This window comes from Tasmannia lanceolata, unplaced genomic scaffold, assembly GCF_043159265.1.
Source record: "Tasmannia lanceolata isolate RefF3 unplaced genomic scaffold, GAP_Taslan_0.1 ptg000006l, whole genome shotgun sequence".
NCBI classification, from domain to species: domain Eukaryota; kingdom Viridiplantae; phylum Streptophyta; class Magnoliopsida; order Canellales; family Winteraceae; genus Tasmannia; species Tasmannia lanceolata.
This window is the reverse complement of record NW_027518683.1, coordinates 15,494,209-15,521,538: the sequence shown is the minus strand read 5'-3', so window position 1 is coordinate 15,521,538 and position 27,330 is coordinate 15,494,209. Positions and strand designations below refer to the sequence as shown.

Sequence of the window (27,330 nt, the reverse complement as noted above, 5' to 3'; positions counted from 1 at the left end):
TCTCAAGGTTTCCAGGCATGTGAACAGCATAATTACCACTTTCCTGCATATTTTTCCTTGGTTTATGGGCAAGTGAACAACGAGAAAAGAGGTTTCCCGTCACAGTTTCTTTTTCATTTTTCCTCGTCAGATTCCTTTCCTTTCTTTTCTTTTCCTGCACCGAGAAAACAAGTGAACGGACACCTAAAAGTTGACAGAAGCCAATTAAAAAAGAAGAGACAAGGTGAGAAACTCAAGTTACCAAAACATGATAGTGCCAATATCATCGGATAGCTTGAGGCCCAAGAGTCTCCTTGATTGCACAATATTTAGGGTTTACTCGGTGTTTTAGTTGGTTTTGGAGTGCTACACTTCTATTAATGGTGTTTGGTTCCATTTTTGTATTTGCTCTACAAGGAGACAACTTGCATTGTCTCTCTTCCTTGTTTGCTTCAATGACATCACTTTTATCCCCGATCAAACAACTTCAAAAGAAGAAAGCTTTTTGCTACTAGAGTATTGAGACTTAGCACTTTTATCTCTCATCTCTCTCTACATATTGGTAAATGACACCTCTACTGCCCCTTATTTTGGTAATGACACTTCCCACTATGAGACTACCTCAGCTGATAACCAAACACTATCATTCATTACTCAACGAGGAGAATCTTTTACTTCGATTACACATGTTAGACCCCTTGAGTTCTAATTCACTACTACTCTACGAGAAATTATATTGTGGCCGAGGCCGACCGTGAAGTCCCGTGAAGGTGGTAAGTCAAAAGTACCACCCTTGATATTTGATCCAACAGCAGCCTCCTAAAAGGTGCTGATGGGGTCCGGACTCAGCACTGATGGAATCCGGACTCAGCACTGATGGGTCCGAACTCAGCATCCAATTGGCTGCTGGCACGTGGCCCTCACAAGGACCGTTGGAAGGCCAACACCTGTCCCTACTAGGTATGACACCTGGACCAATCAGGGACTTCCACCTGGACCAATCAGGGACTTCCACCTGCCCTCCTTAGGTATGAGACCTGGTCCATACAGAGGCCACCACCTGTCCTGGACAGGTGGCTCAGAACTACCACCTGTCTAGGACAGGTGGCTCAGAATCACTATAAATAGCCTTCACTTGTGCTAAGGTGAGGGATCTGAAAAATCAAAACTCTAAGCTTTTGCTCTGACATTGCTCTGCACTCCTGCTCATACTGACTTGAGTGTCGAAGCGCCCGTCCGGAGTACCACTCCGGATTGGTCCTCTGACCCTTTTCTTTCTTGTCTGTACCCTTGTGCAGCGCAGGACTCCACCAGCCCTTCAGCCGTGACTTGTTAGCTCGGACCATCCAGCCCTACCATAACCTGTTACCAATTTTAGACCTAACAGGTGCGCTGTTATTGGATCAAATATCAAGGGTGGTACCGCTTTCACCGTACTTGACCGTCGTGCACCATATAAAAACTATTCTAGGAATCAACTACGTGCAACCAAAAATAGCCCAAGACTTACCCTATTTAGATGATCTAACCTTCTAGAGGAGTGCACCTATTAAAAAAGAAAAAAGAAAAAAGAAAAAGAGGCTATAGGCTATATATTTTGAAAATAAATTAATAGATCAAGAACAAGAAGACAAGAGGATAACTTCAATTGGAAAAAGCAATGGTCTAACTAGCCAAAAGCCACTTTCGCAGTGCAAGTGGCGTTTATGTCCCAGCGCTGTGAAAGAGACGTGCCCTTAAACTATGGAATTGCACTGCTTTCTAAATTTCATTGGCTATTTTAATAAAGCTACCCTTTAAATTGCAATGGTTGGTGTCGTAATTACCAAAACATCCCTGACTGTTGGTTGATATGCACAGCAATTTTCACTTTCCAAGGCTACTATGGTCTAAAGACCAAAAATTCGGAGTTTATTTCAATCATATTCTAAGTAGAATAATCCAGCACCATTACGCTGCCAAGAAAACGACTCTGAAACGTAAATAGCAAGGCGAGAACTCCCACATGATGGGAAAAGAAATAAGGGGTATTTTTGGTAGTTAGTTTCCAATCACCACACAGTAATAAAAAAAGGGTTATTTTGGTCATAAAGCAAAAATTGACTTTTGGGTTTGGAGACATTAATACTGGGGCCACTTGTTCGATGACTACTTATGTTGGCCCCACTATCGATAAGTCGATAAGTCATGGCCCCAAAAAATCCTGACCATCCAAATTTTTTTTTTAATTAAATCTCTTAATTTGCACATGAACTGCTAAAAATTAGGCAACAGTTGCAACAAGCATTCGTCATAGTGAAGCAAAACGGTTTGAATCACCAAATAGGCGGGAGGGTTTAAGGTTTATGGGTTTTGGACTTAGGTTCCAGGTGTTTAGCGGTTTAGGGTTTAGGGTTTGGGATTTGGGGTTCGGAATTGTAGGATTTTAGGTGCCTTATTTCTTGTAGGGCCCATAGTTATCGGCTACACTACATCAGTGGAAGAATACTATGGTATTCTAAGGAGAGAATGAGAAGAACTAGATCACTATCAACCTGCTTTGCTAAATGTTGAAGATATGAGGCATACGTAAAACAAATTATCCCCATATATAGCTTGTTTATAATTATGATCATGGCAGGGGTAGTATGAGAGTATACGTTAAGGACCCACGAGGTGATACATCTCTTCCTTAACATTCATCCCTAGTGTCAAATTAACGGGCTGAGCAAATTTGTAATCGATCTACTAGTGGTACAGGCTAAGGATCTAGCACTGCTATTCTTCGCCTGAATCTAATTGAAGGGAGTCTGCATCCATCTTCATTTTCTCTTGATGAACCCGCGCCTAAAAATACATTCATCGATTGTCGTCTCCATTCCTTAATCCTCGATTGCCTGTTATCACATTTATTCATCTTCATGTGCCGAATCGCTGCTGTTCTTCGCCTGTCTTCCTTAGTAGAGAACATGAAGTGATTATCAACACTTTTCTATATATCACTTTGTGGTGGACTGAAAACATAGTGAAAATTTAAAGTTTGTACAGTTTAAAACAACCTTAGAACCTGGAACACTCAATGGATGCTCTGATTATTAATGAGACCGTGAGACAGACACAAAAAGGTATGATCCATGGATCTAAGTGGGTATGACATAATTGAGTTAGGATTCAAACGGTTCATGATAGAGAAATAGGTGGATCCAATCGGAATTGGGTAGGTGAATCTGATAAGAATTGGGCCCATTGACTAGACCTGGCAAAAAATGACCCGGAACCGCAGGTCGACCCGGCCCTCTCATAATTGTCCCATCAAAACTGGGCCCCGTAAAAACCCAATTGATCGACTTTTAGGGCCCCCCATGAGGAGATGGTCACATCGTGAGGCGACAAACATGGGACCCGCATGGTTCTACTCCCATGTCGATCCCAGTCATTGGATAAAAAGACTTCACAAAAATCAACGGTGGAACTTTTCTTGATAGACCTGGCAAAAAGTTTCACTGAATTTTTTATTTATTGATTATCCCACTACTCAGTTTGTTTTACGCTCTCTTGATTAGCTTTTAATATTCGGCTGTTATAATTCTCAAAATGTTAACGACATCCAATCCTAAAACTGTAAAACAAAATGAGTAGTGCCATTGTAGAAATAGATCGAGGACTGATATTCTCACTACCATGTTGTGATAATGGGATGAATCACCTTGTTTTACACTATTTTGACCAGCTGTCACAAGCTATTATAATTCCCAAAAAGCTCTCAGCAGCCAATTATAGAAGTATAAATTAAGGCTTTTGTCCCATTATCAAAAGATGGTAATGCATATATCAGTCCCTAAAATATATGGTAGTGCGGATATCAGCTCCCTATTTTTGCCCCTGATTGCCAGAAACACTGACAGGGGGTGTTCCTGGTAATCAAAAGGGGCGGATTACAGATATATCACTTCCCTTATTTTATTTAATTAATTAACTAATAAATCCATTTATAGTGATATAAAATGTTGCTGATAATTTGTTCTCAGCCAGGCTTGAGATTCTTTGCAAGATAAAGGTGGGGTTCCAACTTGTAAAGGGAGAATTTAGTGGTCCATTGGTCCCCAAATTCCTGAAATTGAGAAGGCTTGGCTAACCCAGCCAAGTTATCTATTCTTGAACTAATAAATGGCATCAAGTTTACTTGGTTTATAATAAATTCGTGTTCTAGAGACTCTTTCGATACCTCTAGAGGAGGAAAACAATTCTAAAACGGAATCCCTTTCGGGAAATTAAGACGGGATAAGTATGGCCCGTTGGTCACCGGACACAATGAGAACTGCACAGCTTGCTTGCTTTCCCTACCCTAGTACACACTAAGTAGATAGTAGGCACAGGTCCGCTAGGAGCTCCCCGTGCGTGCTTATGTGCTAGCGTGTGAGAGTGCGTGAGTCGTGAAAGGGAGGCTTCGTGGATCGCTTTTGATTCCGCAATCTTAATATGGAGCCGGGATACTTGCCCCACTTTTTTTTTTATGCACAGGTGTCACGATAGAAGATCCCGTGCTTTTTTTTTTTCAGCACTGGATCCCGTTCTGAAGCTAAATATGATTATTTGCAAATAATGGTTATAATAGTTTTAGAAATGATTTTGGTACTCTTTGGATGCCACCAAAATGTTCATTCTTATTTGAAAATATGATTAGTTTAGTTGGGTCTTTTTTTATGGGTAAGCTGAGTCTAGCGGACCTCTACCTGTGTATTAAAAAACAAGGATATTACATTTGCGAGTACAAAATGCAAGCCCAATCCTTAGTGCTCTATTTGGTTGCCTTTTTTTTGAGGATAATAGCAGGGAATGTAATTCTATTGATTTGTTGAAAGCTGTTTGGTAGGGAATTTAGCTAAATTGGGAAGTTTGACCACCGGAGATGTCGGGCCCTTGTCGGGTGACGTGCCACCCTGAAAACTACCTCGATAAATTTCTCCAAATCATAGAAAAAAGGGGACAAATTCTCAGGCAAATCACATCTCCACCTTTTTAGATATGCTGGCAAATCTTCTGCAAATTTGGGCGAAACCGAACAATGTTTGTTAGATTTGCTCTCAATCTCCCCCGTTGACTTATTTGCTTTTGATTTGCTTTTAATCTCCCCTTTGACTTCTTCTTCTCTAGATCTCTCAGCCATCTACAAGCAACCAAATAGAGCATAGGCAATGATGTCTAAAGAACTGGAGTGAAAAGCCAAGGCACTAATACCCCTTGATTACAAACACCAAAACATAGATTTTGGATCTAACCATGCAAATTGGGACTAAAAATTTCACAAGTTGTCTGGATTCAATTGATGGGACACAATTGACACAAATCATCATGGGTTTTGTTAACGGGGCACACGTTAAGGTGAATTGGAAATGTAAATGTACACATTGTTTGAGAAAAAAGACTCAAAACACATGTACAACTCTTAATCCCTATGTAAATTTATTGTTGATTTTTTTCAATGCACCTTAATGAGTGACAAAACCCAATCATCATTGAGGCCGGGTTCCTCGGTGTGGAGGAGATCCGCCCTGTTATGAGCATTTTTGGGAGTGTCGGGGTACTTTTTCTTTTAAAAATTCTTCCATGGCTTTGTGCCTGAATTGATTTGATCCGTCATGACATATTTGTCTTTTTCAATCTCAGCCTCATCGAAGAGGGTGAACCACTGCTAGTTCTCTCGGAAATGGACTCCCCTTCTCCCTAGGTGCTACGGGTGCAACTCAGGTCAGGTTGAGGCCAACCCAAACCCGACCAAAGGAACCATTTACTCAACCCGAGCCAGAACCCGACCTGACCTGAGTTCAACCCAGCCCAACCCGACTTTTTAAGCTTACAAAAATAAAAAATGATAAAAAATTTCAAATTTCACTCAAGTCGGGTTGCCCAAACCCTCAACTCAAACCCGGCCTGAACTCAACCTGGGTTTGGGGAAACTCAACCCGAACCCTACCCCGACCCAACTTTTTTTCGGGTTGGGTTAAACCCGACCCAAGTTGCACCCATTCTAGGTGCTTGATTCATCATCGACTGAATCATTTTCATGGTGGGATTGATTTTTACTATCCTCATCTTCCTCGTTTTCATGGCTGTCCAGGATTGAGAACGTATTTGCAGTGCTGGAAGGGTTCACTTCATGAGCATTCCTATTGTTTTTAGTTTCAGCCTCTTGCACCGTATTCTTTGTCTACTGATTCTTTTCCAGCCTTTTCAGCCTGGTTGGAATCCTTCTGGATAGGTCTCCATTCTTACTAAGTCACTTTCTCGATCCTTATCTTTTGGAATTGAACCCTTTCGACAATCACCTGTGGCATGGTTGAAATCATTGCAATTGGTGCAAAACCTTGGCTTCTAGTCATATTCAATCCTCTGTCTAACCCATCCAGTTAGAGTAGCAATGCAAATGTTATCTGTGAGGGTTACACCTGCACCTACCTCAATGCATAGTTCTGGGAGGTGTAGGCCTGGGAGGCGGATCCAGATTGGGACAGATGATTTGTTGAGCTTCTTCAGAGCAATATCCATTTTCCATCTTCTTAGCATTAGAACTCTTCCTCCATAATTGTAGTTGCTTGCCTCTAATACCCGAGTGCAATCTTCTTGGTTAGTGAACTTAAAAAGGGAAAATCTGTTATCAAGAGCGAAAAGTTGAACCTCACCCTTGACTTGAGCTGCTAGTTCCTTGCAATATGGTCTTTCAAAGCTTTGAAATTGGGCCCAAGAAGTATCCCACCAAACTATTTTCCCATTTGCTCTCTGGTTCCTCAAAATCTTCATCTTCAAATTCAAAAAGAGGGCTTTCCACTTTTATCTGTGAGGGGCACTTTGTTTTCAAGTTTGGGGAGGGTATACCTCTGCTGTTTTGCAAACAGGGAGCTCCATGAGTTGGGTCTTATTTGGTAACGAGGCCTCAATGTCTCTTTGGAGGTTATTAACCATATCATTTCCAAAACTAGAGCTTTTATATAATACATAATCAAAGTGCCATATTTCATATTGGAAAACACTTGAAAAACATAATTTTGTTTGGAAAATAAAAAGCAGGTGAAGTTTACCTACGATTTGAACATTTCAAGTGTTTTTTTTGCATTTAGTCGGGATCCATGCTCTTCGTCCTCTTGCGCATGTGTCACATCATGAGATTTGGTCATTTTTACAAAGCAAAATCAAGTTTTCCTTGAAGCTCTCTTTGATATTTGATCCCACAATAGCCGACTATGTAACAAGCTGTCTTTGGATCAAACACCAAGGTCGGCAAGTTTGTCCTACACCCATTACTAACACTAACCCAAGTACACCTAAGCTCTGTTTGGTTGCCGGGTTTTTTTTGTTCCCGGGAGTTATGTGGGAGAAAAAAATACCCTGGGAGATAGGTGGGAAAAAAAAGAGTCCTGGAAGTATCCTGGTAAAATAAAAATCCCATGTTTGGTTATGTGGGAGAAAAAAATACCCTGGGAGATATGGTGGGAGAAAAAAAAACCTTTGTTTGGTTGCTTGAACTGTTAGGTAGAAAAAAATTCTTCTCAAGCTTATTTTTAGTTCCTGAGTTTATTTTGGTTCCTGGGGTTATCTTGGGATGGGATGAAAAGGCAATCATTACAAAAGTGGGATTAAAAAATTCACCCCACAAGTAATCATTACAAGAGTGGGATTAAAATAAACCTAGTGCTAAAAGGCAACCAAACATGGGATGGGACCAAAATTTAACTTACTCTCCCACAAAACTCCCAGGCACAAAAAAAACCCAGCAACCAAACAGAGTAATAGATCTCTAAAAGCCAATCACAGAGAATTTAATAAAGAAAATAGTACTAGTATTAAAGCAAAGGAGTGCAGATATTTTTTAACTTTATGATAACATATAGGGCGCTGATATTTCCCTCCGCCCCCCCCACCCCCCCCCCCTCACGGCTCGCTAACGTTAAACGTTAGGCTTTCACGTATATGTCACGTTTCCCACCATTTGACCGGTCTCTCTCTCTCTCTCTCTCTCTCTCTCTCTCTCTCTCTCTCTCTCTCTCCACACACAAATAAACCGTTGGTGGGCCGAACAGAAACCGTTGGTGGAATGGTGGGCCCATCTTTGAACAACGAAAGCCCCGCCCATACCACACCATAGGATAATCTAAACCGTCCATTTGATGGGCCATAAACGTAAATAGGTTGCGTCCCAAAATATCATTTCCATAGGCTGATCCTAGCCCTCCGATCTAGATAGAAACTAGATCTTATGCAACCTCTATAGATTTTAGGGTTGTGATCATCCTATGGAAATGATTTTTGGGGCACAAACTATTTACATTGTGGCCCATCAAATGAATGGTTTGGCCCATCCTATGGAGTTGGTCGTAAAGTAACATTAAGGCCCGTCCACATCATAGGACGATCCAAGCCGTCCATGGTTTGGATAATTCTATGGAGTTGGTTGTACAGTAACATTAAGGCCCAATCGTAGGCCCCACCTATATTTTTTCAAATTGAAGCGTACCGTCCACAACATAGGATGATCCAAGCCGTCCATGGTTTGGATCATCCTACGGTGTGGTTCGTACAGTAATATTAAGGCCCAATTTAGGCCCCACCCATATTTTTGAAAATGAAGTGTATCGTCCAGACCATAGGATGATCTGAGCCGTCCATTTGATGAGCCATAACATAAATGGGTTGTGCCCCCAAAATCTTTTGCATAGGATGATCACAACCCTCCAATCTATAGAGGTTATCATAATAAGCAATTTCTCTTTATATCTGAGGGCTAGGATCATCATATGGAAATGGTTTTTTGGGACACAACCTATTTACGATGTGGCCTATCAAATGGACCGCTTGGATCATCCTATGGTCTGGACGGTACACTGTCATAGTGGGTTAGATTTGAGCACCAAGGAGGAGAATTTTGGGGGCCCATCAACTGTTCCTGTTGTGGAGAGAGAGAGAGAGAGAGAGAGAGAGAGAGAGAGAGAGAGAGTAAAGGTGGGAAACATGCACTAAATGATTAAAGGTGTGTGTGGGGGGGGGGGGGGGGGGGGGGCACTATGTCATAAAAAAAAGGGGAATATATCCTCCGTTTAGAGTTAGCCGTTGAAGCCTAACGTTTAACGTTAGCCAGCCGTGAGGGGGGGGGGGGGGGGGTGGAGATATCAGTGCCCTAACATATAATATAAAAGACATCACTTCATTTTTTAACTTTTCTAATTAGCCATAAAAGGCTATTATAATTCCATAGATACGCCATCAGAAGATCCAAATTTAGTTCGATTGTGAAATGTGAATTGTATTAGAGTCTCTGTTGGTAAAATCCATATCTTAAGTAGCCCAAATATTACGATTCTTAAGATTGTTGGATAAAATGAATGGATCAGATTTCTACAGATCTTAATGAAGAAATGATATATAGCTTAATCGAACCCAAAATAGAAAGTCGAAATCAAAACAAGTTTTTCGAACCTAAAACAGGTTACTTAAACCGAAAATATGTTACTCGACCTAAAAATAATGCAACTCAAAACCAAACATCCATGTATTGTAAATCAACCCATAATTGAAATAAAACATGGAAAACAAATTGCACTTATCTCTTTGATGAAAACCGTTTTGAAAAATCAGATTTGAAGAGAGAAGGAGGCTGAGTCGTGCCACTGGTCACTCTCCTTAAGAATCGTATCTGCCTCTTACCAGTGCAACCGGGATCCGCGAATCGATGCTCCAAGATAAAACAACCAAATATTGCTCCAGTCCACGTGCACTCACTGACTGGTCCACCCAGAACCACCTTAGAACTGTGCTCAAACACGAAACGAAATGGATGAAAGGAGATGAAGAAAAACCAGAAAAACAAAATTCTTTTTGTGTGTAAATCTCTTTCTTTTTCTGTTGGCAAAAGTCACCCCCAAATGTCTGTCCAAAGATCTTAAGCCTACACCGTTGTGTTTTTACAAAGATGTTTCTTCCCCTTTTTATAGACTTCAAAGTGTCTGTTGGAAAGAGCCACCATTTATGGATATGACCGTTGGGAAAAGCCACCATTAAGAGCCTTGAACGTTTCTCTTCCAACATTCACATTTGTGATCGTTGGAGATAAAACGGTTTTTCAACTTTAATGGGTGTCCTCATTACAATCGTTTGGAGTGTCAATAAAAATGTTTAGCAATTAATGGGGGTGTTCTTAACAAAAACATGGGGTAAAATATAAACTGTTTGGGCACTAAAAAATCTCTTTATTTAAACCTAATATAGAACTCAAAAGTCACTAGCTTTTGAAACAAGAGGGTAACCAAATTTTGAATCTTTCCCTCTAAATTTTAAAGACAAGGCAAAAAGCAATTTTGACTTTTCAAACCTTTAAAATTTCTAACAGTCCCTACTAAGTTTTGGAGACTTGGGACCCAGTTGTGACTCTTTAAATTTGATTCCTAAAAATACAATGTTTTTTGTTATTTTTAATTAGGTCATAGGATAAATAAATACAAAGGATTAGTACTTCCCAGATGAGCAGCAGGAATGAAGAGCTATCTGCAAAACAGTTGAATAGGTTTGGTTCAAGTTATCATTTTCCCATCAATTGGGCTATTGTTGATAAATTCATTAGGAATAGAGAATATGAGGAATTTTCATACTCATCCGGCCTTCTATAGAATCCAAGTTGTGCTGAACTAGAATATTATTAGATTATTTTAATTAGTGTCGGATTATTATTTATAATTTGATTATATCCATTCACATTGGAGAGGGGAGAGGCGGGGGGGGAGGAAGGGCGGGGGGTCCAAGCAACCCCTGAAATGTAAGAACTTATAAAATAAACAAGAAAATCTCATCAAGTTTAAATTGACTGAAATGCCCTCGAAGATGAATCACTGGACCAAAAAAACCTTGCTTGGCAAATATACTAGGGGTATCTTGGTCATTATAGTGTTGGGTGCCAAATTTGAAGGGTCGCTTTAGAAAAATCAGGTGCAATTCCTGTTTCCAAAAGCTAATTTTACCAAAAGCTTCCATGCTTTTTAGTGACTATAGTATACTCTTAAATTAAGTTAAAAGCTAATGAAAACGGAAAACAAGTTTGAGACCTAGATATCGTTTGCACTGTTCCATTGATGATTACTTCTTGAAATGATGTTAAAATCCATCTCGTAGTCATATGTTGTTGGAAAGTTGGAACAAGGCGAAATCAAGTAGGGACTTTGATGTTAGAGTATGAAAGATAAATAATGCCTTTCTCCAACAGCTTAAGCTTTTGGAGAAGTTGGTAAGTTAACATGGTATCAGAGCCAAAGGTCTTGAATTCAAACCTCCCGGATAGCAAAAATTCACATGCAATAGTCAGCCCAAAGTGAGACCACGTGTTTGCCAAGTGGGCCACACGTGCGGGGGAGTGTTAAAGTACAAGTGCCACGTGTTTGCCAAGTGGACCACACGTTGGATCCTTCCTTACTATTTCTAAGGTCGTTCAGTTTTAAGTTTGTTATTTTCTACTTGAGCTTCGGCAATATTTAAAATTGTGAGCCTTAGGCCATGTTTGACCACAATTAATTTTTTCCATGGAATATTAGCATACCCAATGGTGAGGGAGGGCAGGAGAGAGTAACAAAAAGCTACAAAAGCAAGGAAAAATAAAATTCCAAAGTTTGATGGCATTATTTAATCAATTATACTTTAACAAATAGACAAAGCGACGGCATAATCAATTATCAGCACTATCATATTTTGATTATGACGCAATTCACTTTGTTTTACATTTTTTATCGGATACCCTCTTGATAGGATTGTAACAGCCCTATCTACAATTTTTTTTTTCAAAAGAAAAATCTAGAATCCTTTTATGTGGGTCCATGTGAAAATGTGTCTTCTTCTTTACTTTCAGATTTGGCCTCCTCCGATTTTCCGGGCACTAAGGCCGTGTTTGGATTACAAGAAAAACATTATTCTTGGAATTGTTTTTTCTTTCCACGATTTAGCGGGAAATGATATAATTTTAACTAATTCAAAAAGGTTTCATCATAAATTGAAGGTCCTTCTAGATAAAAATTGAATATGGTTGGTTCAAGTTATCATTTTTTGTGTGTAAAAAAGTAGAAATTCAAAAATATTTTTCCATTCCAAACTTTTCAAAAACAATTCTACAATCCAAAAATAAGGGCCTAAAGTTAGAGACAAACTCTTCTTACATTAGGTGCTAAGGAGATTAGCCCGGTTTTTCCTTCTACATGGTGGGAGGGCCCGTCCACTCATGTCTGATTTTGAGTCTAATAATCAGTTTTGAACTCAAAATCTAAAATAATCAGTTTGATTTTGAGTCCGATAATCAGTTTTGGACTCAAAATCCAAAACAAACAGAGCCTTTAGTCTAGATCACGATCTGACTTGATTTCGGACCTTGTAATTCAGATCAGACGGTTCTTATTGAATTTCTCTATCCCAGCTAAATGTAGTCGGATCCTCAGGGTTCGTTGGATTGTTCGGGCCCTTTGATAGACCTAAGCTGGGCATTGATTTCTAAGAGAGAATTCAAAAAAGAAGGGGGGTGTATTTACGAAAAGAGGGGGTTATTATTAAGGTAAGCGATAAGGATTGGATTCCCTATAAACTTTTGAAAACCCAGTTTTATTTTTAGAATATTTTGTCTCAAAAGCTGCCCATTTGCTTTTTCTTATGCGAGGAGAAATTATTTTCTATTGGAAAAGAGATTCCAAGATAGAAAGCTCTTAGATCTCTACGTTTTTCTACTACATGATTACCTCTGTGGGTCCCGCTGTAGGTGGACCATGACATAAGAATGACACCCGTATTTAGTACCATATTAGGTCCGGATATGATATTTTCACCCCCTCTTCCAGCATTTCAACTCCACTTGTTTGTCATATCGTAAGGAAAATGATATTTCCACCCCTTCCTCAGTATTTCCATTTTCCAGACCTTTTTTGTTTGGCTTTTTCTTATATTCAGGAAAAGACAAAAACAGAACGTTGTGGAAAAGACAAAAACAGAACGTTGTTCAACTATAATTAACTTTGGAGAAATGATATCAGCACAACCAATGTTTTTATTGCACTGACCAAATCTTGTCTTTTATTATGTAAAAAGCTGTCAAGGGTTATTACAGTTCCCAAAAAGCTCTTACAAACCAGTTAAAAGGAAAGGAAAAGACAAGCTGAGTTTGTGCTGCTGATATCATTTTCCTAAGAAATTTTTCAAGGGAAGGGAAAATGTTATCAGCACTACTGTATTCTGATGAGGGCACTCTCACTTTATTAAAAGTACGGTATGGCCCGCACCATAAGATGATCCAAACCGTCCATTAGATGGGCCACAGCCTAAATAGGTTGTGCCCCGACAATTATTTCTATAGGTTGATCCTAACCCTCCGAGCTATAGAGGGTTAGGATCAACCCTCTAACACTCAGATCGAAGGGCTAGGATCAACCTATGGAAATGATTTTTGAGGCACAACCTATTTAAGCTGTGGCCCATCTAATGGACGGTTTGGATCATCCTATGGTGCGGGCCATACCGTACTTTTAATAAAGTGAAGAGTGCCCTCATCAAAATACAGTAGTGCCGATAACATCTCCCAAGATTTATTCGCCGATTTTCTTTTCCAGGCCACCCCGTGTAGGGTAAAAAACTGGTCATATAAATACACTAGAGAGTGGCCAAGGGAAGAAAGGGGACTAATATATCACTTTACCTTGTTTTTCAAGGCTGATGGGCCCACTCTGGCCGACTGTAAGAATATCTCGATCAAATTAGAGTGACACGTGTATGGTGGAGATAGAGCAGTCAAGCAATTCAGGTGACTGATCTGAGTTACTGGTCTCCTTCCTATCCGGTTACGGTTAGCAGACGGTAACGTGGTCTTTCAAAACTAACGCCGTTATAACGCCGTGAAGTTAAGGCAAGAAGGAATCAAGTCAGTGTCCAGTATTGTACACAAAAAAGTAACGTTACAGAACAGGTTCCTCAGGATTTCTCAGAGACAATCTAGTATAAATATTGGCTGATGATATTGGCACTACGACGTTAATATAATTACACTAACTTTATTGTCTTTTCCTCTTTAATTGGTTCCTGAGATCTTTTTAAGAACTGATATAACCATTGACAGCTGTTTAAAAACCCACAAAAATGCTTTTTAATAAGAAAAGACAAGATGATTTCTTGCGTTTATTAAAATATAGTGCCAATATCATTACAATAAATAATTTCAACTATTAATTTCATTTCACTTCGCCTTTTTTCTTTGTTTTTCATTTTGTACTCTACTAGTGGCAGATTCTTGAGCTCTCTTTCCACTCCAGACCTAGATTCTTAGCTTCATGCCTTTATAATCTGACCATCCTTTTGATCTCCTTTACTCGATTTTCCACTATTTTTGTTTAATAAATCCGTTTTTAAATACATATATTCCAGCATCTTACTAGAGCTTGAAAAAACCCAAGTTTTGTACTATTTTTTTAGCCATTTTGGATTTTACATGTAGTTTTGGTGATTTAGAACATAGTTTGGACTGCTTTGTCTGGTTTTTTGGGCCTTATTATCCTTATTTTGCCCACCATTTAATCTTTCCTCTCATTTTTTTTTTAATCTTTTTTGAACCGTCCAAACTCTTTTCTTTATGTTTCTTTTTAGATTTTTCCAGCATCATCCATCTCATTTTTGAAGTGGGTTTCTAGTCTACAACCAGTTTTGGGATTTCAGAGGAGGATCCAAGTCGGTTTGCACTGCCTTTTATGGTTTGGTTCCCTCCTTTTATAATCTCTTACACGTCCCACCTCTGCTTTTAAGCCCATGTCAACTTTTTCCAAATCCATTAGTGGTTTTGTTTTGATATCGTTTTAGTGTCTGTTGGTTGTAACCAAAGTCCTTTTTTTTAGGGTTTTGAGTGGATAAGCTGTTTTGAGCTCAAAGGTGGTTTTTGGGGTTTCAAATCTGTAACCTGTTTTGGATTGAAGCGTTTGTGATGAGGTGTTTTTCTGTTATTTTTGGGGTGGTTTTTAGCTTTTATTTAGTAGTTTCAGTGAGTGGTATTGGGGCTAATTGGGGGACTCAAACAAGCCACCCTTTGCCACCAGATGTGATAGTTGAGCTGTTGAGGGATAATGGGTTTCAGAAGGTGAAGCTTTTTGATGCAGATTCAGGGACTTTAGATACACTTAAAAACTCTAGAATAGAAGTGATGGTGGGGATTCCAAATGACATGCTTGCCAATCTTGCTACTAGTATGAAGGCAGCAGAGACATGGGTTTCTAAGAATGTCTCTGTACATGTGAACAATGGTGTGAACATCAGGTGGGAGTCTCTCTCCTTAGCCCCTTATATCATTTAATTGATTGAAATGCTTTCATTCTGTTTTGGTAGTGGTTGGATATTGTTACATGCCTAGATGGGTCCCACTTAGGGTAGAATAAATTAGTCTATATTTTGTGGAATCATCTCTCTAGTTGTTGGTATGGATAGGAGTCTTAGAGATATGGGTTATCTAGATTGGCTTGGTCGAGTAGGTTTTCTATAAATAACATGTGAGTAGTCGTTTTTAATGAAGAAATTTATTCCAGAAATTGTGTCCTTGAGCACAAAGGAGGACTCACCCTTCCCTTGAAGTGGGTCTAGAGGCTGATCTTCCCTCTAAGAAGATCAATCATATTGCGAAATGATTTGGGTTTGTAACAGATTTCTTCTACAAGGGGATGTTTTTTGGGTTCAATTTGCTCTACTAGAAGCTGGTTAATGTTGTCAAAATTGTAGAGCTTGCTATTCAATTAATATGATTCAACTTTCCTTAAAAACCATTATGTGATTGCACCTGGGTCCTATTTGAAATGGAAAATCGCTCCATTCGCTTATATGGATATGGAAAGGTTTATGTAAAAATGCGGATACAACATAGAACACGGCCAAAGAAAATCCTAGTTGAGTCGGCATGACGTGGCTGAGTACTCAGTTGACGTGGTCATAATTCAGGAGACTCAAAGGAGTTTTTATTGACTATGTAGGGCAAAACACGGAACACGGCCAAGGTAAAACGGTGTCATTCATGGGAGTCCACGATGACGCGGGGGAGTTTTAAAACTATGTATTCATTTTTCATTTTTTTAATGCTTCTATGTTTACTTTTGTCTAGGGGATTGATGAGAATAAAAAAATTATTTTCATAGATTGTTCTGTGCCCTTACGCAGTGCATTAATATTTGACTTTTTCATTGATTGTTCTGTATTCTTATGCAGTAAATTACTAAGCAGAATGGTGTGGAATGTTATAAATTGACTAATATTCTGTTTGGAATGCTTAAATGCCTTTCATTTGTTGACATTAAATTCCATATTTCTTTCCTCTTGCATTTTTTTTGTAAAATCTCTGTTTTATATTTATTAAAAATTTAAGATTTTCTATCCAGCTTTGCAGTTTTATGATCCATTTCTCAGCTCAGGACATCTAGGATGCGTTTGGTAACCCCGATTTTCTGATTCTGCCTCTCCAGCGAATGTGAATGGTGTTTAGCAAAAAGAATGTGGCCCAAGGTTTTTTTTTCCAAAAGTGCATTTCATGCAAAGTTTTGCCGATCAAAACCGAGTTACTTGCACGATTTTACGTTCTGTTGGAATGATTATGAGAATGGTTACCAAACCCATCTCAAGGTTCTGTTTATTTTGATGAGTTTGAGGGATTTTTCTTACTAGATTTTTTCAAGGGATTAGCCTGATTATTCTGGGGAGGACAATAACAGCTTGATAATTGCTGTCTGCTGTTATGTGATTTGTATCTGATGGTATTTGTATTTCTGATATGGCTCATGGTCATCTATTTCTCCTCAGAGATACGAAACTATTGTAGCTGTTGTTTCAATAATTTCATGATTTTTGTTTCCGCAATTGGTTAAAGCTCTGAAGATTTCGGATTTTATAGTGGGATTATACATTGCTCAGCATAGACATTATTGTTCCATGACTTTATTGGACCTCAGTTTATGATGTCAACCGTAAAAAAGGGTGGACCAGTGCACAAGGCTCCTGCCATTGCGGGGTCTGGGGAGGGCTAGATGTACAACAGTCTTGAATGTTTTTGTGGATAACCGTTAATATGATTTGCTTCTTCTATTAGATTTCAGAATTGGTGGTTGTAAAATTATCTCTGTCGTAGTCTAGATTTCGGAGATGAACTGTAGTAAGTTATACTATAAGTTGGAATGTCTAGTTTTTGAGCTCATGATTTGTGCTACTGTTAGATGGTAGTTTGCTTTTCCATCTTTTCATCCATTTTATCTTAGTCAGTATTGTATTTCCTAAAATTAGAGATAAAATGCAAATCCTGACATTTACCTTGTCAGTTGTGATATTTGATCTTTGTAGTTGGTAGTTGGTGTTCCCTACTTAGGGTAATGGGTCCACTATATTTGTGCATTCCCTACCAAAAAGAATATGTGTGCATGCATGTGTATTGATCATTATATAAACCCAGTTTATTAAAACAGGCCTTCCAATCTGTGGCTTTGACTTGGTAAATTGCATTTTGATCAACTCAAAATCCGACAAACACCGCATTATCTGCATCACCTCTTCTAGGCATATAGTTTGTTCCAGAGCTGCGACTAAGGGTGAGGAGTTATGAACAACTATTGAAAGATATTGCTCGATTTCTATATCCTGCCTGCGAATCGAAGATGTCATATTTCTTACCGGAATAGCCCTGAACCTCATTAGCCAAGTTGGAAATGAAAGTTGTTGGCTTGCTACGATTAGCCGGAATAGAATGAAGGAATGATTCAATCTCCCACCATTTCAGACCAAGCCTCCTTTTACGCCTTTCTATTTATACTTCCCAACCAAGCCATCCCAGCATCAGGAGAGGCACTTGATACGGTTGTTTGATCAAGTGAGTTCCTCCACAAAGCGATCCCCTATTGCATATTCAGACCTATCACTCGCATAAGCAAGGATGAGAGACTACTCCACCCCAACCACTCTGATGGATGCATTACCCGATTCCAATTGTGAGAACGATGTTCCTCTCCCACCCTTGGTCCATTGAACGAGTCCCTAAAGGGACTAGCAGTAGAGCAACAAGCACGATCTGGATCCAAAATGGAGTATGCATGGATCTTGACCTATTGTTCTATTTGGTATTCACCCCCCAAACATCTTTCTCCAGTCTCAGTTCTGGCCCATCTCAGTTAGGGCAGATCCCTTTCAGTCATTGAATTAGCTACAATTAGTAATTACTACTGATGAATGAACCTTCGCTGCACTCGGCCGGCAGAGATGGCAGGGAAGTGCATTTCTTTGTCGTGATCCCCACGTTCAGCTGTTAATCCATACCTATCTCTCTCTTGGAAATGCCATGTCTGTTAGTTTCTGTTTGTCTTGCTGTCTTTCTTTCATTCTTTGTTCAATCTTTTGGTTTTGCTTTTCGTGTTTATACATGTCTTCTTTTCTTTCGGTTCTTCTGAGTTGGGATGTAGTCATTTTCAGTATCAGTGGTTGTATACTGATTCCCTAGGATGATTTGTATGATTCACCTTCAATAATGTGATTAATCTATACTCAGTGATTGTGTAATTCTGCAGTATAACTGGATGAATATAAATTAACTTTCAATTTCTCCTTAGGGTATTGCAATCTTTAGCCCTTCTTTGATTATTAAGGTAAAGGAATGTTAGGCTTTTCCTCTTTTGAAAATGTATTCTGAATATTCTCTCAAGCCAGTTCACAACCTTGAGTTCTAGATTTCGATAGGGACAACCACATCAGTTCGAAACAGAAAGATGCCATGGAGGCAGGGGCGGAGGCACATATAGCATGGGGGTGGCCACAGCCCCCCATGCTATGGACTTGCAAAATCCCTTTTATAGCAGAGAGAGAGAGAGAGAGAGAGAGAGAGAGAGAGAGAGAGAGAGAGTAAAAATGGCTGATGATTTTTTCGCCCCAAATTTCGTGTTTCATTTCAATAAGCCCACGCCCACCCCCGCACCCCCCCCCCACCCCCCCCGCCACACACACACACACCACACACCACCACCAACACACACACAACACAACACACACACATGACAAAAAAAAAAAAAAAACACCACAATAGAGTAAATTAGTCTGCCCCCACCCCCCCAAGTGTAAATTCCTGGTTCCGCCCCTGCATGGAGGGAAGTTTTTTGGGATAGAAATGAAGAGCATGGTCATGATCGGAAGCGAATGTGTCCCCGCTTTTTGAATATTGTCCTGCAGATGGTCTTCCCTATCCAAGTAGATATCGGATTTCCATTTCTTTCCCTTTCCTCATGTTAGACCAAGTGAAAGAAGCAGCATAGAGTGGTAGGTCAACCAAATCACAATCAGCAATGTGATCCTCGAAATTATCAATACCTCTTCTCAAATATTTGACTCCCCTTTCATATTTGATTGCATAAGGCATTCATTTGAGTTTCCGCTAATGCACCAAAAGTAGTCTGGAAATGGTATGGATGAATCTGAGCTCATTCTATAGGTCTTGCCGCATGGATTTCAATAGCATATATCAGTTCCTTGATATTATGCAGACCAACACATTGTTCAGCAAGGTCGTCAATGCTTTTCACTTTCCTGTGAGGAACAGGGAAGGAACAGGGAAGCGAAGCATAGTGTATATGGAAATATGGAAATATCTCCAATGGGGTGTATGCATGTATGTTGTGTTATTTTCATTGAGCGCGATCCCTTTCCTTCCTTGTCAAGGTGCTCATAGAATAAGAAAACACGAAGACCATAGAAGTCTAAATAGCTCACCTTACAACTAAATACATGCTCAGCTCTTACATTTTAACTTTTACCATCTTTCCTTACTATCTTGTTTACAGACATCAAAATAAGGCACATGCATCATTTACTACAAATAGGATTGCTTATAGTTGCCAGATGGACAGTAATAGTGGACAGGAATCATTCAGTACAAATATTATTACTTGTTTGCCAGATTCTTAGTTCAGATGTGGTTTGCATTTCAGAATTTGCAAGGTGTGGTGAACCATATCCACAGAAATGGGCTTAGGTCATCATGAGCCAGAAATTCTTGCTAGTTTCTGCTATAGTTGCTAGATTGTATAACTTGGATGGAGACACGTCAGTGTTGGGACATAAATAACAGGGTGTGTGCTAGGCATGTCGATTTTGAGTCATTAATGCACAAGAACATTGTTACAGACTACAGACATAACTGGATATAATACTAATTAGTAATAACATCCACAATGAAGAAAAATTGAAAACTGCCAAAAGAAATTATTAAACTATAAAAATATAAAGAGCTGTGTTTGTTACCTTGATCAGGCTTAGCTGGTTCAGTGAATTGGTTTTCAAATTGTGAACCTCTATGAAAGGAAGCAATTGAGGTTTCTGTTTGTTCTGATTCCCATATTCCGGTGTTCCATCGCTGTTTGTCCTTGCATTTTTTTTATTTTTATTTTTGAATGAGTTGTCCTTTCGTTCTATAATTTTTTTAAAATGTATTTGGAAAAACTATGGTAATTTCCTATTGATAAGCTACACGATTTTGTATGTACCCCTTTTTCTTAGCTACAATATTCCTCTTTCTGTGGAAAGGCTTAAGGCCACATTGGATACCTCTAAAAATTATTTGCATATAATCTTATGTGCAAATGGTTTTGAGGTCAAACAAATATTATTTGCAAATAATGGTTATTATAGTTTTAAAAATAACATAGTTAATGGATTTTATTATATAGTTGTTCTCTTTCATTGTTTAACCATGGTACTTTTACAAACTACATATACTTTTGTTTACTTTCTATAACACTGAAATACTGAATAGCCCCTAGCATACAGTACTTCTTTACCAAGTAAAGAACACTGAGCCACAAACCTATACATATTCATTAACTGAGTCTGCCAACGAAGTAGGTAACAAACAATGGTTTCACGTCTGTATGATTCATTCACGCAGTTAGAAAAACTAAGATTACTTGTCACATTTATTGGAGTCTTCTGATTAGGATACCAATTCCACTTGAGAATATTGCAATTCTTTCTCTGCCAAAAAAAAAAAAAAAGCAAAAAATCTCGCTATTCCTAGGTGATTTGGGCACTCAAAAGGATTAGCTTGTTTTTTGCTTTTAGTTGAAAGGATTAGCTTGTTTTTTGCTTTTAGTTGATGTTTTCGCTCCTGCATCTTTGAAGCTTTAAATTTCAAAAACCTTCTATCATATTTGTTTGTGAGCTCATAAAAAAAAAAAGTTGTTTCTGAGCCAGCTCTGCATTGCTTCCATTCTCTATGAAACTATCTGATGGACATAATAGAACAAGACCATTTGAGGACATTGACCTGGTCATCTCCTGGTTCAGTGAAACCACCAATTACTCCAAAAGCATAAGCTGTTGGAGATGGCATTATTTAATCTTTTATACTTTAACACTCCCCCTCACTCGTGGTCCCTATTTTTAGGGTTGGCCTGCATGTGGCCCCTCTTTTGGGTTGGCCATTACATATGGATTTTTAATATCAAGGAGTTCTGAAAAGATGATCTTTGCTCTGATACCATGTGAATAAACCAATTACTTCAAATGCTTTAGCTGTTGGAGATGGCGTTATTTAGTCTTTTCTACTTTAACAGGTTCTTGGCTTATTGAAGCCATTGAAAAAACCCACTTTCAAATTGCAAAGTCACATGTATTTTTTTTTTGTTGAATTGTTATGTTTTGATACTTTCACAGTACCTTTGTCTTAGAAGGTAATGGGAAAAGATCCATTAGAGAGAATTGAAGGAAATACAAATACACTTGAAGATAGAAACCTTGCATGACTTTTACCTTTAAAATTGGAATATCTTGCATGTTTTTTAGTCTCTTCTCAGTTCTCACTCTACTTTATCTTCGTAAAAACAGGTATGTAGCCGTTGGCAATGAACCATTCCGACCTACAATGGAAGCTTCCTTAGGACAACATTCCCAGCTCTCCAGAACATCCAAAGTGCCCTCATAAAAGCTGGGTTGAGCAGCCAGGTAAAGGTCACCATCCCCCTCAATGCCGATGTCTACCAGACAACGTCAGGCGTCCCATCGGGCGGCGACTTCCGAACCGACATCCATGATCTCATGGTCGCCATCATCAAGTTCCTGAGCGATAACGGCGGCCCTTTCACTGTCAACATATACCCATTCATAAGCCTTTACCTTGACTCAAACTTCCCGGTCGACTATGCCTTCTTTGGTGGAACCTCAACTCCGGTGAGCGATGGGGGGACCATCTACAACAATGTGTTTGATGCGAATCACGACACCCTCCTATGGGCCTTGCAGAAAAATGGCTATGGAAATTTACCCATCATTATCGGCGAAATTGGGTGGCCCACGGACGGAGACAAGAATGCTAATTTGGCTTACGCCCAGCAATTTAACCAAGGTTTCATGACTCACATCTTAACGGGTAAAGGAACCCCGTTGAGGCCTGGACCTATTGATGCCTATCTATTTAGCTTGGTAGATGAGGATGAGAAGAGCATTGCGCCAGGGAATTTTGAACGTCATTGGGGAATATTTAACTACGATGGATCAGCTAAGTATCAGCTTAATTTAGGGTCAACAAACTCAGGGACTTTGGTTCCGGCGAAGAAAGTGAAGTATCTAAGCCGAAAGTGGTGTGTGCTCTCGCCGTCGGCGAGCCTTGACAATCCAGAAGTGGGGCCAAGTGTGAGTTTTGCTTGTGCCAATGCCGATTGCACGAGCCTTGGATATGGAACAACGTGTGCGGATTTGGACGCCCGGGGGAACATTTCATATGCATTCAACAGTTACTATCAGAAGATTGATCAGGAAGATAGCGCATGTAAGTTTCCACATCTTTCCATGGTAACAACGACAAATCCATCAACTACAAATTGCAGGTTTCCGATCATGATCGAGCCAAGTCAGTCCGGAAGTGATCGGAGATTCAGGTATTTTGGAAATCTGGTGGTTAGTTTGGTGGTGGGTGTTCTCTGTATGTTAACATTTCTTTGAGTTTTGACATTTATTTATGGATTTCCTTTCTTTTACCACTGCTTTTCTTCTATTTAATTTGGTGGGAAACTCGAGTTTTGAATATTTGAAGGCAAAAAACAAGAGAGGAAGATCCTACGGTCACAACCTCATCTCACCGCGTCGTTAGGAAATCTTCTTCTCTCATCACAAATCATCTAATTACATATTTACATGCATCAAAATCTACCTTTTGATGTATGTACTTTAGATTCCATTGTCCTACTGACTACAACTAGTATTTGTGGATGCTCTTAAAGAGCCCGGTCTCTCATTTCTTGTCTCTGGTGCAAACCTCACCGGTATTGTTCCTTGTCTGGCAATGTAAACCTCGAAACTACGAAGAATGTACAATTGATGTACAGAAAAATTTGCTCGGAAAAATCCAATCTGATGGCACGCAAAAAAAGAAAAAAGAAAAAAAGAATAGTAGAAATAGACAAGCCAGGGGATACATAATGAGGCGATAACACGATCTTCTAATGTGAGAAAACAAAATTACGAAGATTACAACTACTAATATAAACCCACAAACCATAACTATTTTTCTCGTGCTCTCAATCAAGATCGTACACAAGCAGCCCAAAGAGAGAAGAAACCACCTTTCTATTTCTTACTGCAGGAGAAACTAAGAAGAAAACACCTTTCTATTTCTCGTTGCATATTAACGTAAGTAGTATTTGGGGCGTTTATTGAATTATATAAGAAAGTTTAGACATCTTAGCTAGACCAATTCTAATATATTTTACAGATTAAGGTTTTATAGTCTAGTTTACTAAGTAGAATCCTCTATCCATGGGCTTCTCTTAGGCCTCCCACCACTCCTAAGTGCCTTCCAAACTACACTGTTACACTTGAATCCTGACCCAAACACAATCTGCCACACCCTATCCCCTCTCTTTATCTTCCTATTAGCCTCAAGGTATGCCAATTCATACCACACACTGCTACTCGAAGTGTTCCCAAACCTCTCCAAAGTCTTCCTTGAAGCCTCCATGTACTCCTCAGTCAGCTCTAAGTTTTTCTGCAACTCATCCAAAATCCTTTTGCTAGAAGCCAATATGCACACATGCTCAAAGGCAAGCTTGTAGTCTGGAATGTAAATCTCTGTCTCCTTCATAAAGAGCAATGTCTTGAAGAATTGGAATTGTTCTGAGACTGGAAGGACTAGTGGACCCAGTGTGGTGATGTTGGCCTTGAGCGCGTGGCCGCCGACTTCCAACAAGTCTTTGTTCACCGAAAGGCCCGGCTTCCTCTCGGCATCCTCCCGACGGTGAATGCACTTGAAGCTACGATCATCGGCTCCTTTGTGGGTGCGAACAAGCTGTATCATTTCAATAATTGAATTATATGAATACTAAAAAACGTTTAACTGAAAAAATGAAAAATAAAAAAAAAGGATTTTGCCTATAATCCCTAATTTGTAAAACATTTGTTCAGTGAAGAATATGAAATGTTTGAAAATACATGTATCGAATTTCAATACTTCAGGATTCAGTACGTATTTTTAACACTATTGTATACTTACGGTATGTTTTGAGTTTTATCCATTGTAATAGTAAGTTTTTTTTTATTATGTTTCAAAAAAATATCTTAAGTTTTTGTTATGATAATGAAGTATTATATTTTCTTAACCTATTAAAAATTCTAATACATTACTTTCTATAACCATATTATTATGTAAAAATATATAAAAATTAAAAATTAATTAAAACATTTTGGCATATTTATTAATCATTCTTTTTGTGGTTTACTGAATCCGATACTCGATATTCCAATACTCGTACCCGTATATTCTTTTATGGTAGAAATATCGCGCTCTTAGAGTTACTTAAAAAGTACGCTTTTATATCTTTCAAAAAAAATGTCTAGTCTCTTATGCATATTAACATTACGGGTATTTAAAGGCTAATTGGAAATAATATTTTTAAACGCGCACACACACGAGCACAAATAAAAAAGAAACTAAAATAAAATATAATAATAGTAATATTAAAATCTTTGGACCCTTTGTCTTTGATCATCTCGGGGTTTCTTGTGTCTTTTCACTATTAATTTAATTCTTTGCCATTCAAAAAAAATTAAAATCTCCGGGGCTTAGAAATACTGTGGAGAAAACATTTATTTCTAATTACCTGCTTAAGTTCATACTTGGAGCGCCATCGATCTAGGCGGCAGTTGGAGAGCAACATAGCTGCGGCACCCATCCGATAGAAGCAATTGGGTACGAGCATGTCAATTTCTTTCCCTACATACCAAGCAAAAGTCACAATCTCTGTGCTCACTACTAGTGCATACGTGCCCGGATGCGCGCTAAGGAGATCTTTAGCTAGATCAATGGCGATCACTCCAGCTGCACATCCCATCCCTCCGAGGTTGAAGCTATGTATATCCCTTCTAAGCTTGTAATGGTTGATCACCATTGCGGAGAGCGATGGTGTAGGATTGAAAATACCACAATTCACTATAAGGATTCCGATATCTTTCGGCCGTACTCCAGTGGTGGCTAGGAGGTCATCGATGGCATTGAACATGACCGTGGCCGCCTCTTCTCGGCTTTCCTTGAGAGTGATCTTGTTTACAGGGAGGAAGACGGATCTAGGCAGGTAGGACTCATCTCCGATCCCGGAGTTCTTGAGAACCCGATGCTGGAATTCGATCGCTGCTTCGTCAAAGTTGCCGGATTTTTTCGCCAGTTCAATGAATTTGGACCTTGTGATCTTGAACACCAACCAACAAACAGTAAGGTCATGTCTGCATGAAATTTTTTTTTTCCTTGATAAATTAGTGTCTCCAAGTGGTGATAGAGGGGTAGAGCGGGTGGGATAAGGATAGAGATTCCTATTTTGAGTAGAGTTTTTTGTTTCTTGATCGATACACTAGTTACCTGATTTTTTAGCCATTTCACCGGCCCTACCCTTCTTTCACCACTTGGTACCAAACGTGCCCTATATGTCTCCTCCTTGCTTTTAATTCTTTTTTAAAGAGATGTCTTGAAGTACAGTGATTAAGTAACAACTTTAATAGCTTAAGCTTTTGTAGATTTCACTTTCACATGGTGAGGCTCAGAGCTTTTGCCTTACGATAGGTCTTCGGGTTCAAAACCCAACAAACTCCTTGATATTAAAAGAAAATCACGTGTAGAGCCACCCAAAAAGACGCCACACCTAATGGGGAGTGTTTGAAAACCCAGAATGATGCAATGCAATGAAAAATGGCGAATGCTCTATGCAAGGATATGAGATAAGTAGCGAGAAGATAGCACTGATTCGATTCCAATAATCAATCGTTTGGGCTACAATGGCAGAGGGACTATTCCTCCCCAAAGATGGCCCCTTGCAAATCCCAATTTTTATTTAGAGAGACCTTTAATTTATGATAAAATCCTTCTAAATTAATCATAATCATATAATTTCCCCATAGATCATTGAAAGAACCAATTTTACTAAGAAAATTTTTCCCTCAGAAATGTTTTTCTCTCAATCCAAGCATGGCCATAGGGATGGAAATATCGCCCCCGTTTAGAAAACTAAATAGCACACTCTACTACTTTCCACATGAAAACACTTATGGAAAGATTAAAAGTTAGATTAGTGAAAATTTTAGATAAATTGCATTTACCTTAAGCTCATTCGGTGGCCGATAACAAGCGAAATCGACTAAATAAGTGGACCGGGGACTTAAATCGAGGTAAGCATACACTATTAGAACTAGCAATCCCACAATAAAAGAAGCATTCGTCATATCGTATATCGGCAGTAGATCTCCCCATGTCACCTTCCCGATTTTGATTCCGCAAATTAGGATAAGAAATGGCAGAATTATGAAATAAAATCGATGATTAATAAGATAAGAATAGCCGAGCTTGACGTACTTCAAATTAACCGAATTTAGAAAATCCGGCATGCCTTGTCGGACCCTAACTGAGAAACTAAGTGAACCCGCATACGGTCCGGACCCCTCGATCCCTCGGTTCACAATCTCGGGCGATAGAATTTCCTGTTTGTTTGCCATGGAAAATAAGTGCAATTATTGATATGTCTATGAAAAAATATGTATATAAACTGGAGTGTTGAAGGGTGGTTTCTCCTTTTAAAGATGAGATATGTAGGAGTGTAGAGATGACTGTAAGAAGATACGTAACATATTGTTAAAGAACAAAGGAAATTTGCATGATTTGGTGGAGGATTTCAAAAATAAAGCCTCCTTTTCTTCCCCGGGCCACCTCCTTTATTGTATTTATGACTAGCCTTTTTACACTACAAGGGGGTGGCCCGGGGAAGAAAACGGGGCAAATATATCATTTCCAAATAGGAGTGAGAAATGTATTGTTTATGAAGCTAAGGTTAACGGAATTGG

At 39.1% G+C, this 27,330-nt stretch overlaps 1 protein-coding gene and 1 pseudogene across 2 annotated transcripts; one reads left to right on the top strand and one right to left on the bottom strand.

The window, feature by feature from the left end:
• The first annotated feature begins 14,231 nt into the window (after positions 1–14,231).
• LOC143879873 (glucan endo-1,3-beta-glucosidase 6-like) lies at positions 14,232–22,988 on the top strand (annotated as a pseudogene). Its single transcript, XR_013251422.1, has 2 exons — positions 14,232–15,264; positions 21,841–22,988. The product of XR_013251422.1 is annotated as a glucan endo-1,3-beta-glucosidase 6-like (transcript).
• Positions 22,989–23,382: 394 nt separating this feature from the next.
• On the bottom strand, positions 23,383–27,039 carry LOC143879872 (3-ketoacyl-CoA synthase 10-like). The gene is made up of 3 exons (XM_077382527.1): positions 26,593–27,039; positions 25,107–25,691; positions 23,383–24,295 (listed from the first exon to the last, which is right to left on the bottom strand). The coding sequence occupies exons 1-3, from the start codon at positions 26,983–26,985 to the stop codon at positions 23,747–23,749; spliced, it is 1,527 nt and encodes a 508-aa protein (XP_077238642.1). The 5' UTR covers positions 26,986–27,039; the 3' UTR covers positions 23,383–23,746.
• Between the last annotated feature and the right edge of the window lie 291 nt (positions 27,040–27,330).

Bases quoted from the DNA above. Each gene is read 5' to 3' on its own strand.
- LOC143879872 (XM_077382527.1), bottom strand. From the start codon at position 26,985: ATGGCAAACAAACAGGAAATTCTATCGCCCGAGATTGTGAACCGAGGG. The intron at 25,692-26,592 runs GTAAATGCAATT...TTGGTGTTCAAG, and splicing joins GGCCACCGAATGAGCTTAAG to ATCACAAGGTCCAAATTCAT. The intron at 24,296-25,106 runs GTAATTAGAAAT...GAAATGATACAG, and splicing joins CCAAGTATGAACTTAAGCAG to CTTGTTCGCACCCACAAAGG.